This window comes from Cervus elaphus, chromosome 21 (assembly GCF_910594005.1).
Source record: "Cervus elaphus chromosome 21, mCerEla1.1, whole genome shotgun sequence".
NCBI classification, from domain to species: Eukaryota; Metazoa; Chordata; class Mammalia; order Artiodactyla; family Cervidae; genus Cervus; species Cervus elaphus.
In genome coordinates, this window is record NC_057835.1 from 22,868,591 (window position 1) to 22,882,177 (window position 13,587).

General features: G+C 48.4%; 1 protein-coding gene across 1 annotated transcript; it reads left to right on the top strand.

The window, feature by feature from the left end:
- The first annotated feature begins 1,243 nt into the window (after positions 1 to 1,243).
- On the top strand, positions 1,244 to 11,937 carry LOC122679082 (serine protease 40-like). The gene is made up of 5 exons (XM_043879341.1): positions 1,244 to 1,451; positions 2,232 to 2,394; positions 4,629 to 4,903; positions 6,461 to 6,627; positions 11,553 to 11,937. The coding sequence occupies exons 1-5, from the start codon at positions 1,244 to 1,246 to the stop codon at positions 11,856 to 11,858; spliced, it is 1,119 nt and encodes a 372-aa protein (XP_043735276.1). The 3' UTR covers positions 11,859 to 11,937.
- Positions 11,938 to 13,587: the final 1,650 nt, after the last annotated feature.

A 13,587-nucleotide genomic window follows, 5' to 3' on the forward strand; every position in this document is an offset into this window, starting at 1 on the left:
AGCTTTAACAAACTTGGAGGTCCCAAGACAAGCAGATCTCTGCAACCACCCACGCCCCACCCCACCCCCCCACCCAGAATCTTAAAGATTATATGGAGATCTTAACTGGGTTCAGTCATATAAACTGTCCAGATGGTCTCACTAACACCTTACTCCCTCAGGGCTGCATCCTTGGAGCAGACCCATTGTGGGCAGAACCTACATTCCAAGAACAGGGAAGGGGTGAGGAGCTTCCATTTGCCCAGGGTCAGCTCCAGGGTCAATTTGTGATTATATCCTCTTGATGACATCCTCCAACAGATGAGACTTCAAATTTCAAGTTTAATGGGATGAGACTCTTGGGAACCTTAAGGCATAGTGAATGATTTGGCGTTTGAGGACATTAGTCATTAGACGTCAGCAGCTGGACCCCCTAAAGACCCATAGAAAAAGTAAAGTGAAGTCACTCAATCATGTCCAACTCTTTGCGACCCCATGGACTGTAGCCTACCAGGCTCCTCTGTCCACGGGATTTTCCAGGCAAGAATACTGGAGTGGGTTGCCATTCCTTCTCCAGGAGATCTTCCCCACCCAGGGATCAAACCCAGGTCTCCCACATTGTAGACAGACGCTTTACCGTCTGAGCCACCAGGGAAGTCAAAAGACTCCCATACTCTTGTATAAAAGACCCATACTCTTGTATAATTGTCTCTTGCTGGGTGTGGGAAAGACCTGTGATTATCCATCCCATGATCATGTCATGTTGTATAATACCAAGTGAGTTTAAGAAAGGGATATTACCTTCAGTGGCCCTGACCTGATCACATGGGGAGTGGGGGATGGAGGAACAGATAAGTGCAAAGTGCACTGGATCTTGAAAGCAAGTTGGTCACATTTGAAGACACTTACAGAAGCACCTGACCTCTGAGCATTGGTATATATTCCTTGTATATATTCCTCTGAGCATTAGTATCTATTCCTTGTACATATTCCTAGTACATATTCCTTAGAGCATTAGTATATATTCCTTGGCATACTGCCACAGCTGTCCTGATGACTCCCCAGCTAAATGGGGTCACTTGGAGAAGGATCCTATGTGCCCTCTGCTGCCCCCCATCAACCTGGGGACTCCCAGCGATGACTACCGTCCAGGGACCAGGGGCTACGAGCTCCAGACACCCACGGCAGGCTGCTTCTCCAACTGCATGCCGGCCTTCCGGGCCAGGTCACGGGTGTGGCCCGCACAAGGAGACGGTTTCCCAGCATGCCCCGGGGCCCACGCGAGCCGCGGTCAGCTCAGTCAGATCGCAGATGCAGGACCGGCCGGATGGAGATCACGGCGGCCGAGGGCTCAGGGCCAGGCTGGAAGGTAGCCTGCACCCTGGCTGTTGTCCTGCTCTGCCTGCACTCACTCCTGCCGCACACCAAGGTGGCTGGGACCACAGATGGACCACCAGTGTCTGCCGCGTCATGTGAGTAAGCAGGAGGGTGAGGGGGGTCAAGGTCGCTTGCCCTCATGTGTCCCCTCCCTCTGCTCCCCGCTGTTCCCGTCTCCGCCCTGACAGTAGACGGGTAGGATCTGTACCTGCCCGGTGGTTTCTGGAGTCCCTGAGTCTCTGTGGGGCATGAGAGGTGGAGGAAGTGATAGCCCACTTCCCTGCAAGGTCTTCCTACTAGATTTCAGTTGTCCTCTGTCCAAGGACCAGCTGCCTGCACTTCCTGTCCTTGTTGGCCCCCATACTCTCTTCATTTGGAGAATGAGGAAGTATCGCTTCAGAGGGAGAGCTGTCAAGCAGAGAATGTTCTATTTGGGCTCAGTCTTTCTAGAATATATGAGGACGGGTGAGAAGAGGTGCCTCTACTTCGTCTCAGTGGCATCACTCTGGAAGGCTTCAGTTCCTGGCACTTCAAAAGCAGTGTGCTAGTTAAGTGAACTAGGTCTGGGAAAGTGTCTGGATCACTGCCCAACCTGGACCTCTGCCCTGGCTACTGTGCTGATAAGCCCCTCTGCAACTGCCTCCCTTCCTGCCCCCTCCAGATCCACAGGCTGCTTCTGTAGCACCACCATCACCAGCGAAGTTAGGTGGCCTTTTGTCATGTGAGCCAAATCATTTCACCCTGGCTCTTGGATTTTCCAGCTTGAAGTGGCAGGATGGGCTGTGGTGGCCTGGGTGCTATGGATACTGACATTTGGAGGCACCAAAGTTGGCATCCATAACACAGAGATCTCATGGCTGGGACTGTCTCTACAGCATGTGGGAAGACTGCCGTAACTGGGAGGATCACTGGTGGCAAGGACACAGTTGACAAACGCTGGCCTTGGCAAGCTGGTCTTCTCTACCAGGGTACGTTTATCTGTGGAGCTTCCCTCATCAGTGACTACTGGGTGATCTCAGCTGCCCACTGCTTCCAAATGTACGTCTTTCCCACAGCCTGCTGCTGGGTGGGATGGGGAGGGAGCACAGATGGGCAGGACAGAAGGGGATGAAGGCTGTCCTAGTCTTTCTTTCTTAGGCTTTGACCATGTTTTGCTGCCACCAAGGATCTCTGTGTGTGCAGTTGCCCCTGCCTTTGACTCCGAAGTCCCCTCTCCCTGGAAGGCCATCCCTGATCCTCACTAGACTCCAGTTTCCTGTCTGAATCCCAGGACAGGGGCTATTTGCCTCATTCTCCCTCTGGGGATATCCCTTCATACTCCAGTAATACTTGTCAAGATGCTGTTGTTGTAATTACATTACATTACATGTAATGCATGTAAATAGCTAAATGGAAATTAATTCTAATTGTGATGATCAGTAAATACTAGGAAGTGGACTTTACTTCCATTTTAAGTGCTTCCAATCTACTCTTCATCTTCCCTAAACTTAGGAGTTAGATATTATTCCCACTCAACATGGACTCTGATTTCTACATCTTGCCCATGTCTAGAGAGTGCACGAGATCTCAGCTTTAGCTTCCTTTTGTGAAAATAGCAGTGGATGTGTAGTGTCTCTGGTCACATGCCAGGCACAAGCTTCAGGCTCAGTATTGGAACCATAGTCCCAAGGCTTGCCAGAGCTGGGGGCATCCATCAAGTCCTAGTGTGGACAAACATTTTGCCCTCTTTCAACCAGGCAATCCACAGACCATCTTCAGCGCAATTGCTAGAGGCTTCCCTGGGTCCTGACCACTTCCACAGACTAGCAAGTTTCTTTCTGGAGGCATTTTGGAATCCAGCTCTTCTTGTCACTTTTGTTGAAGCATGTGCCTAAGAGGAGCTGTGGTCACCACCATCCCCACAGGCCAAAGTGATGCATAAAGCAGATGGCCTCTGTCCAGAGAAATGGGACAGGGCAGTCAAGAGAGTGAGCTGCTCCTCAGGTGCATCCTGGGCTTGCTCTGTACCTGGAGTGGGTAGAAAGTGTCACCCTCCAAGTCAGGAGTCTAGAGCTGCTGGCATCAGCTGGCTCTGAGATCCTACTTTGGTTCTGTTTATTCATTCAGCGCCCCTAGGTGCCAGGCCCCACGTGAGGTCCACTGTGGGGGAACTGGAGATGTAGAACCCATCTTGAAGTTTCTGATGCTACCAGGAAAGTGAGACACAAGCCCAACTCCTGTGATACAGGTTGGGAGGCCAGAATATGCAAGAAAGTAGATCTTGAGCCACTATTAAAGGAAGTTTGTGGGTGCTGTCAGATGAGGGGCTTGAAGTTGGAGGGGCCTTGTAGGAGGAGTCTGGCTAGAGAGATAGCCTAAGCAGAACATATAGGTAGAAAGTTGCTCATGTTCCAGCAGCAAGGAGAAGTCAGTTCCATGAACTCCTCTATTTGTTCCACAAAGACTTGTTGAGTGCCTGTCAAAAGAGGAGGACCAGCTTATAGAGAAAACAGTGTGTAAGGTCCGGGCAGGAGAGGGGTGCATCATTCTGGGCTGAGAAATCTGAGAATCACTTCTGGTCCTGGGAACTTCCAAGTGTTCTGGTCAGACCTGGGAATGAGCCAAGTATCTGCTGACCTAAACTGTAGGGGTGCAGTTTGTTATTGTTCAGTCGCTAAGTCATGTCCAACTCTTTGGGACCCATGGACTGCAGCATGCCAGTCTTCCCTATCCTTCACTATCTCCTGGAGCTTGCTCAAACTCATGTCCATTGAGTTGGTGATGCCATCCAAACATCTCACCCTCTGTTACTCCCTTCTGCTTCTACCTTCAGTCTTTCCCAGCATCAGGGTCTTTTCCAATGACTCAGCTCTTTGCACCCTGTGGCCAAAGTATTGGAGCTTCAGCGTTAACATCAGTCCTTCCAGTGAATATTCAGGGTTGATTTCCGTTTGGATTGACTGGTTTGACCTTCTTGCTGTCTAAGGGACTGCTCATCTAAACTAAAGGGTTACCATTTGATGTGTATCCAAAGTTTCTTTCCAGCACAAAGACGCTCTGCTCCTTTGATTCTATTACATGCTGGGTAAGCCATCAGAAACTTTCAAAGTACAAATGTCCTGAGACTATGAACAGCAATCGAACCTACCTCAATATTAGGGAAGAAGGAGGAAGAATCCTTTGGAATAATGGTGGTGTGTACCAGGAGGAGGGGATGGGAGGTAGGCAGCCAGGGTAAGGATGATGGTCCAGCAAACAGAGGATATGGGTAGTAATTAAGCCTCCCACAACAGGTCCCATAAGCCATCTGACTACAAAATCTTGCTGGGATACTACCAACTAGAAAAACCTACTTCATACAGTCAGTTGGCAGCAGTGTACCGACTCTTCATCCACACTGACTATAACAAACGCTACTTCCAGGAGAGTGACATAACTCTCTTGCAGCTGTATCATCCTGCAAAGTTTTCTGACTCCATCCGCACCGTCTGCCTCCCTGAAGCTAATATCCAGTCGCTCGATCTTATCTTCTGCTGGATAACCGGCTGGGGGATGGTCACAGAGCAAGGTGAGTGGGGGCAGGGCAGGCACAAACAGCCAGGGCTGAGGAGGGGGAGAGGGGACGCAGTAACTGCTGCGGGGCCCTTCCAGCTCTTCTCATGCTTCCAGTTTCCTTCAGCCCATGGTTCGAAACAGCCTGAGTATCTCTAACTTTCAAAACCAGGATCTTGAGCTCTTTGACTCAGCTACTCAGGATCCAACATGATTCCCTGGTCCTGTTTGGGCAAGCCCCTTCAGGATACCTCTTGAGCTTCCACTGCAGGTAGAGGTATTTGGGCAGCAGTAAGGGAATGAAGGTAGGCCTGCTGTCTGGCCAGGGAGGTTAAGTTGGAGCATTTAAGGCTTAAGAACATTTACATCAATGAATCTCTTGTCCCTCATCCCTTAACTCAAGTGAAGTTTACCCATTCTGCCAGCGTGCTGGGCATGCTTATTTTTAGACAGAGAATTTTGCACTAGGGTGAATGCCTTTGATTCAGAAAAATAATAACATTGAGTGAAAAAATGTGGAATGTAAATTTGACATGATTTGTAGGGTCATGATTTGGCAGACCATATTTCAGTGGAGTCATTTGGGGCAGGACTTTGTTTGCTGAGCAGGCCAGTGCCAGCATCCCTGCTCCTGGCCACAAATGTCAGTCACAATGCCTCATCATGAGAACAGCCAACTCTCCAACGTTTCCAAAGACATCTCCTGGGATGGGCTGTCACTTGTTAAGAACCACTGGCAAAGCAAGAAAGATTCTCCAAGACAGGTGAGACGGTAGGTGTTGGAACATGAAGGGAAGTCACAGGCTGGAGCAGCCACCAGGGCAGGGAGCAGCTGACACTAAAGAGATTCCCAGCTGGCAACTGTCCTTGCCTCTCCATACCCTCTGCTGATCACAGATGCTGGGCCTGTGCCAGCCCTGTGACTTGTGAGGCACACAGGGCAAGCACTGCATAGGAGCCAGCCATCACCAGCACACTGTGCTGCCACAGGAGGGTGCCTCCGACCTGTGAACAAGATCTAGAACTAGCACCCGCATGGACAGTGTCCCTAGACGTGTGCTCCTCTAGGAGGCAGAGCCATGCCTCGTTTTTCAAGCCGCCTAAGCACCACGAGGCACTGCAATGCCTTGGCCAAGCCAGGACCCAGCTTCCACCCTCTATGCCTCTGCTTCTGCTTCCACAGGGCAGCCAGATTAGTTGTTTTTTAAAGATAAGCAGATCCTTCAATGGTTTCCTCGTGTGCTTAGAATGAAATCCAAGCTCCACCTCCTGGTAAGGAGGCCCTGCTTGCTCTGGACTCCGCTATGATATTGCCTTATCTTTTTCACCCCCTACTGTACCCACTGCAGCCACAATGACTTCCCTCCTCATCCTCGCCACCATGGGCCCCTCACATTTGCTCTTTCATCTGCAAGGTATCTTTCCCCCTCATTGTTGCACATCCACTGAAGGCTTCCCCAATCCTGGCAACTAGAACTGGCAGCATCTCTATTAGCAGGAAGGTTAGGGAGCGAGCTGGTCTCTCTCTCTCAGGGTCCACTCCACATCTGAACCCCTCTCCCTTCACCTGCAGAGTTCCTACCTACTCCCAAAACACTGCAGGAAGCAGAGGTCGGCTTTTTGGATAATTCATTTTGTGAATCAATTTTGAAACCGCCAGAAACAAGCAACCAAACTATTGCTATAAAGGACAGCATGTTGTGCGCTGCAGACTCCCTGACAGGAAAGTCTGTCTGCCGAGTAAGTGACACAGGCTGCTTCTCCTCTCCTGCAGCTTCTGTCCCCTCTCCTGTCTTCTCTGAGCCCTTCCCCAGTCCCTGACTTCCTCTTCCCAGGCCCACCCCAGAACGATGCATCAGAGCTGAAGCACAGAAGCCCTCAAAGGGTGCTGGTCCATTCCTTCCATTTTCTTTATAACTTTTAGAAGCTTTGTTGAAGGATAGAATACATAGAAAACGGCGTACTTTACAAGTGTATCATTGGATGTGTCTTTTAGAAATGGACACATTCAAGTAACCAGCATCCAAATGGGCTTCCTCATACCCCTTCCTTTTACCCCAGAGTAGCCTTGACATAAATGAACATAACTGCTTGTCAGGACATAATGGAATCTCACAGGACGCACTTTCAGTCCCCTTCAGGCACCATTGTGTGTGTGAGCTCTGTTTGTCTTGCGTGGATTTTCTGTTATGTGTCATATTGCTGTAGAGCATTACCTGCTTAGTGTTGTGTGAATATACCGTCATTTTCTTTTTCCATTCTAGTGTTGATGGCATTTGGGTAGTTTCTGCTTGAGACCCTCTCAAATAGCATCCTTGTGCATGTGTTTTAATGTTCATGGGTTCATATTTTAGTTGGGTATAATGCTAGGAGTAGAATTACCATACCATAAAATGTGCACGTGTTCATCTCTCCTAGATACTAGAGACCAGCCTTCCACCCTGCTTGGACACATTTGCACTCCCACCAACAATGGCTGCTCCACGTGGCCGCCAGGACTTCACACTGTCCACATTTTGGTTTTAACCATTGCGAGGATTTTTAGTTTGTGTTTCTCTGATGAATAATGAAGGCAAGGTTTTTTCCATATGTGTATTGCCTTTTTGTAGTATCTATCCAAGTATTTTGCCCTTATTTCAAACTGAATTGTGGGCTGCAAGTCCAGTAGTGCTTGTGTGCAATGTCAGTTTCTTCTGCCACTCAGAGCAGTGCTTCTAGTTTATGGTGGGGGAGCCGAGGTCCAGAAAGGGAAGAGGACAGAGGATAATCAAAGTCGGCCTTAGAAGAACCATGTCCTTCTCTGAGGCTGTGCCCCCACCAGCTTCCTCACACGTTCTCCTCTCCTCCCGCACCTTCTTTCTAGTGCTTTCTCTGTCTCAGAAGCATCCTGCCATCTTCAAACATGCCACATAACCCTTCTCTCCTCTTCCCACTGCCCTAATTCTCTGCCTGCCTTCCCAGCAGAGCTCGTCCCAGGATGTCTGCACTTGCCTTCTCTTGCTTGCTCACTTCTCTTTCTCACCTCAGCTCACTTCATCAAACGTCAGCACCTGCCATTCCCCCACACTGCTTTTATCAAGATAACCAAAGGCCTCAGCCTCTCTGGGGCTGCTAGTAGATATCAGACTTCCTCCCACACCCACTCAGCAGCGCAGCCTGCAGCATTTTTCATCAGATTCTAAGGGTGGTCCCTCTGGTGTCTCCTGCTCCCTTTCTCCTCCTGACACCAGCCCTCCAAAGACCCATCCCTTAGTACTCATCCTCATCCTGCTCTTCTTGCCTTGCTCCATTCTTTCCTTAGATAGACAGGAAGGGTCAGGTATGGCAGATTCTGTGTCTCAACCATTTCTTGCCTGTCTTTGTTACCCTTGCTGTCACGGTCATGTCCTCATTGTTGTCCCTGCAGTTTCGTGACCTCCCGCTTGACTATGTTCTGTCCAGCCCCAGAACCAACCTACCATCCATTTAAAATCCAATTTAGGTCACATTACCTCCCTGCTGGATGTCCTTAAGTGCTCAATTCACCTCCAGCTCCTGGCTGATGAGGACTGGGGGCAGAGCTTGTCACTCTAGGCCACTTCTGCCGGCATCTCCCAGAGTCTGGCCTTGCTCATCTCTCCAGCTTTAGCTTAGAGAAGCTCTCTGAAGATCCTCCTCTGGGCATTTCTGTTTCACCTCTGAGTCTGCAGATGTGGAGAATGTATTGTCTGTGTTGTGTTGTGCATCATCACCTTGTCTCCCACATGCAGAATGTGCTCAGTCATGTTCTAAATGAACACCCATGCTGAATACAGAAGGGTCAAGGGGTACTGTGTTTCCTTGGCTCCACTTTTTGCCCTGTGAGATGGAAACATTATGCCCCATAGTGGCAGGTGACTTCCTGTCTTGGCGTCCCACACTCAAAGCTCCTCACATTCTCCTGGAAGTCCCTTGGGATTCCCTTCAGTTCCAGCCATCCTGCCAGCCTCAGCATAGGCCTCACCTCTTTTCCTCTGAGCACATCTAGCAGCTTGGCATTTTCTAAAGAAGTTTAACCAAGAAACTGAGGAAAAACTAGAAACCATAGTAAATCAAACGCAAAAGCTCAGGTGGAATGGTTTTGAGCACCACCTCCTGTACAGTATCATGAACCTCAGTCCATAGTTCTTCTGGCACTTTGTCTATCAGATCCAATCCCTTGAATCTATTATTCCCCTCGATTGTATAATCATAAGGTATTTGATTTAAGTCATACCTGAATGGCCTAGTGGTTTTCCCTACTTTCTTCAATTTAAGCCTCAATTTTGCAATAAGGAGCTAATGATGTGGGCCAGCATCAGCTCCAGGTTTTGCTTTTGCTGACTGTACAGAGCTTCTCCATCTGTGGCTGCAGAGAATATAATCAATATGATTTCAGTATTGACCATCTGGTGATATCTATGTGTAGACTTGCCTCAGGGGAAAAAGAAATGCAAGAAGGCAAAATGGTTGTCTGAGGAGGCCTCAAAATTAGCTGAGGAAAGAGAAAAGAAAGGCAAAGCAGAAAGGGAAAGATATACCCAATTGAATGTAGAGTTCCAAATAATATCTAGGAGAAAAAAGAAAGCCTTCTTATGTGAATAATGCAAAGAAATAGAGGAAAGCAACAGAATGAGAAAGACTAGAGATCTCTTTAAGAAAATTGGAGATACAAAGGGAACATATCCTGCAAAGATGTGCACAATAAAGGACAGAAATGGTGAGGACCTAACAGAAGCAGTAGAGATTAAGAAGAGGTGAAAGAATATGCAGAAGAACTGTACAAGAAAGGTCTTAATGACCTGGATAACCACAATGGTGTGACTACTCACCTAGAGTCAGACATCCTGGAGTGTGAAGTCAAGTGGGCCTTAGGAAGCATCACTGTGAACACAGTTAGATGTAGATGTGATGGAATTCCAGCTGAGATATTTCAAACTCTAAAAAATGATGCTGTTTGCTGGTACTCAATATGCCAGTAAATTTGGAAAACTCAGCAGTGACCACAGGACTCAAAAAGGTCAGTTTTCATTCCAATCCCAAAGAAAGGCAATGCCAAAGAATGTTCAAACGTGCTCATTTCACAGGCTAGCAAGCAATGCTCAAAATCCTTCAAGCTAGGCTTCAGTAGTACATGAACAAAGAACTTCAAGATGATGCTGTTTAAGTGCTGCACTCAATATGCCAGCAAATCTGGAAGACTCAGAAGTGACCACAGGACTGGAAAAGGTCAGTTTTCATTCCAGTCCCAAAGAAAGGCTATGCCAAACTACCGCACAATTGCACTCATCTCACACACTAACAAAGTAATGCTCAAAATTCTCCAAGCCAGGCTTCAACAGTACATGAACTATGAACTTCCAGATGTTCAAGCTGGACTTAGAGAAGGCAGAGGAACCAGAGATCAAATTGCCAACATCCGTTGGGTCATAGAAAACACAAGGGAATTCCAGAAAAACATACTTTACTGACTACAGTAAAGCCTTTGACAGTGTGGATCACAACAAACTGGGAAATTCTTAAATAGATTGGACTACCAGATCACCTTACCTATCTCCTGAGAAACCTACATGCAGGTCAAGAAGCAATAGTTAGAAGAGAACATGGAACAACGGACTGGTTCAAAATTACGAAAGGAGTACATCAAGGCTGTAAATTGTCACCCTGCTTGTTTAACTTGTATGCAGAATACATCATGTGAAATGCTGGGCTGGATGAATCACAAGCTGGAGTCAAGATTGCCAGGAGAAATATTAACAACCTCAGATAAGCAAATGATATTGCTGTAAAGGCAAAAAATGAGGATGAACTAAAGAACCACTTGATGAGGGTAAAAGAGGACAGTGAACAAGCTGGCTTTGGTTTCTCCATTAGTCATGTACAGATATGAGATTTGAACCATAAAAAAGGCTGAGGGCCAAAGAATTAATGCTTTTGAAAGTAGTGCTGGAAAAGACACTTGAGGGTCCCTTGGAGAGCAAGTCAATTCTTAAGAAAATCATCCCTGAATATTCATTGGAAGGACTAATGCGAAAGTTGAAGGTTCAATACTTTGGTCACGTGATGCAAAGAGCTGACTCACTGGAAAAGACCCTGAAAGTGAAAAAGATTGAGGACAGGAGGAGAAGGGTATGACTGAGCTTGAGATGGTTGGAAGGCATCACCAACTCAAAAGACATGAGTTTGAGTAAGCTCCAGGAGATAGTGAAGGACAGGGAAGCCTGGCAGGCTGCAGTCTGTGGGGCTCACAAAGAGTGGGACATGAGTTAGTGACTGAACAACAAAAATGATGGTTGGGAAGCAGTGCTAGGCTGAGCAGGTAGTTGGCAGCTTCTAGGCCTGCCACAGCCATTCTTCAGGACATTAGAGGGTACCTTCTCTCACATGGGGTTGGGAGGGAAGAGAACTCACATCCTGAGCCTGTTTCTTCTTATAGATATGAAATGAGCTCTAAGGCCTCACCCTTGAGATTTTGATCCAGAAGGTTTGCAGTGGAACCCCTGTGTCTGGACTTTTTAAACTGCCCATGTAATTCTGATAACAACTCACTCATATTCCCATCTAGCCATGAAGCATTCTAAACTCCACTGTGTCCTCCTCACATTTTCTGAACAATGCCCATCCATCTCCAAGTTGGTCCGCATGACTCATGCCTTGTCTTTCCTCAGGGAGATTCTGGGGGACCCCTCGTCTGCAAATTAAATGACACCTGGTATCTGATGGGGCTGTCCAGCTTTAGCACGCCCTGTGAGAAGCCCATAGGCCCCAGCATTTTCACCAAAGTCTCCTACTACAACCAGTGGATCACTGAGAAGCAGAAAAGCTCGCCCAATCCTGACCCTTCAACTGCTCCTGCTGAGGAGAAACCTCCTGCTCTGTTCAACTTTAATTCTCTTGGCAATGTCCACAAGCCCAGGAGCTTCCTAGTCCTTGTGGCTTCACAAACCTTCCTCCTGCTGCTGATTTTCCTCTGACAATGGGGCTCTGACAGACACATGGGGCCCCCTGGCTCTCTTCTCGGAAGCCCACTGCATTTTTGCCAACTGGCTGTACTTAAATGTGTTCAACTCTGAGTCCTCCCTAAATCTGACTCTGCTCCAAGCCTGATAAAATAAAAGTAATGGAAGAAGCCTCTGTTGTTTTTTCTGAGTCATCAGAACCACCTCATACCCTCACCCCAAATGTGCTTGGAGCTCCTCTTTGCGAAGAGATGGGAAAAGACAGGGACACTGAGTGACTGGTGGGCAGTGTGCTGAATACTTCTTGGGGAGTCTACCAGTAGAGCTGGCAGGGCTCAGGGACAAAGCATTATGCCCCAGGGCCTGCAGGGCACTGAGAGTCAGCATAGCAGTCACTCTAGAGGTGGATGATCTTCATTTGGAGTTGAATCCTCCTAGGGGAGTCTTCCAGAAGAGCTGGCATGGCTCAGGGACAAAGCGTTACACCCCAGGGCCTGCAGGGCACTGAGTCAGCAGAGCAGTCACTCTAGAGGTGTAAGATCTTCCCTGAGCCGATAGGCCACTGAGGCTGTGTTTGAAAGGCTTGATTTGAAGTGAAGAGCAAGAGACCTTGGCCGCCAGGCTCATGTCAGCAGTCAGAGCTCTCTTCCATGGCCCAACTCCAGCCTTTTCTTCCTGTACCCACAGCCCTGTCCTCTGATGGTCTCCAGAGGCCCAACCTCCAACCGCCCCGTGCACTTTCCATTCCCTGCAGTGGTTGAGGTTGGGCTGACGCAGGACTTGCTGGCCCAGCCCCAAGCCCATAAGCCATGTCCTGAACTGTGCCTGGCAAGCACATCTGGGTCACAGAATTTTAGTCAGTTAGCAGAGCTCTCAGAGGAACAACCACAGCCCCCGGCCTGGACCCTTGTTGATCTGGGAAGAGCCCTATTCATTGCAAGTCCACTGTGTCCAAAGAGCCCTCAGGTGGTCTGTGAAAATTCTTTCCAAACCTGTTGTCACCCAAATAGCCCTGCCCCCTTGCCAGCATGTGACAGCAGGTGAAGTCACACACATATGGTCACCAGAATCTTGTTTCCACTCACACAGAGATTTTGTTCCCAGTTCAGAAGTGTCTGGAAGTGAGAAAGACCTCCCCTGACAGTGTGCTAAGTTATAGATAGCAGAGCAGGGCTGCTGGGCCTGAGATGCAAGTGAGGACTTGGTCAGGTGAGATCTGCCGTCTCAACCACCCACAGTCCCACCCACAGTCCTGGGAAACATCGCTTTCTTTCAATGCACAGAGGCCTCATGCTGGCTGTGCTGGATTTCTCAAATATGGAAACTTCTGTTCTGTCCAACAGCATGTTTCTGTTTGGAGCATGGAGAGATGTGGCTGCTTCTCTATGAAGCTCCCTGAGTCCCCAATTCAGGGGATACAAAAACATTATCTGGACACTCTGGAGACCTGGAAAGTCACAACTCCAATCCCAGCCCACCTCCCTATTACTTGGAATCAGGTTCAATGCTCAGTATTGTTAACCAAAAGTTGGCACTTGCCAAGAGCCTTTGTCAACAACTAAACAACAACAACAGCATTTGCCATCTGCCTCTGAGGAGATTGAAACCTGTGCTGCTACTGCTGCTGAACACCTACTGAGGGGAATTCAGGACGGAGAGTGAGGCACTCTGTGCTCCAGGGAAACTACTGGAACAGGTCTTCAGATGGATATTTTCAGGAACTGATTTCACAATCCTTAATCCT

Bases quoted from the DNA above. Each gene is read 5' to 3' on its own strand.
- LOC122679082 (XM_043879341.1), top strand. From the start codon at position 1,244: ATGCCCCGGGGCCCACGCGAGCCGCGGTCAGCTCAGTCAGATCGCAGA. The intron at 1,452-2,231 runs GTGAGTAAGCAG...CTGTCTCTACAG, and splicing joins ACCAGTGTCTGCCGCGTCAT to CATGTGGGAAGACTGCCGTA. The intron at 6,628-11,552 runs GTAAGTGACACA...GTCTTTCCTCAG, and splicing joins CAGGAAAGTCTGTCTGCCGA to GGAGATTCTGGGGGACCCCT.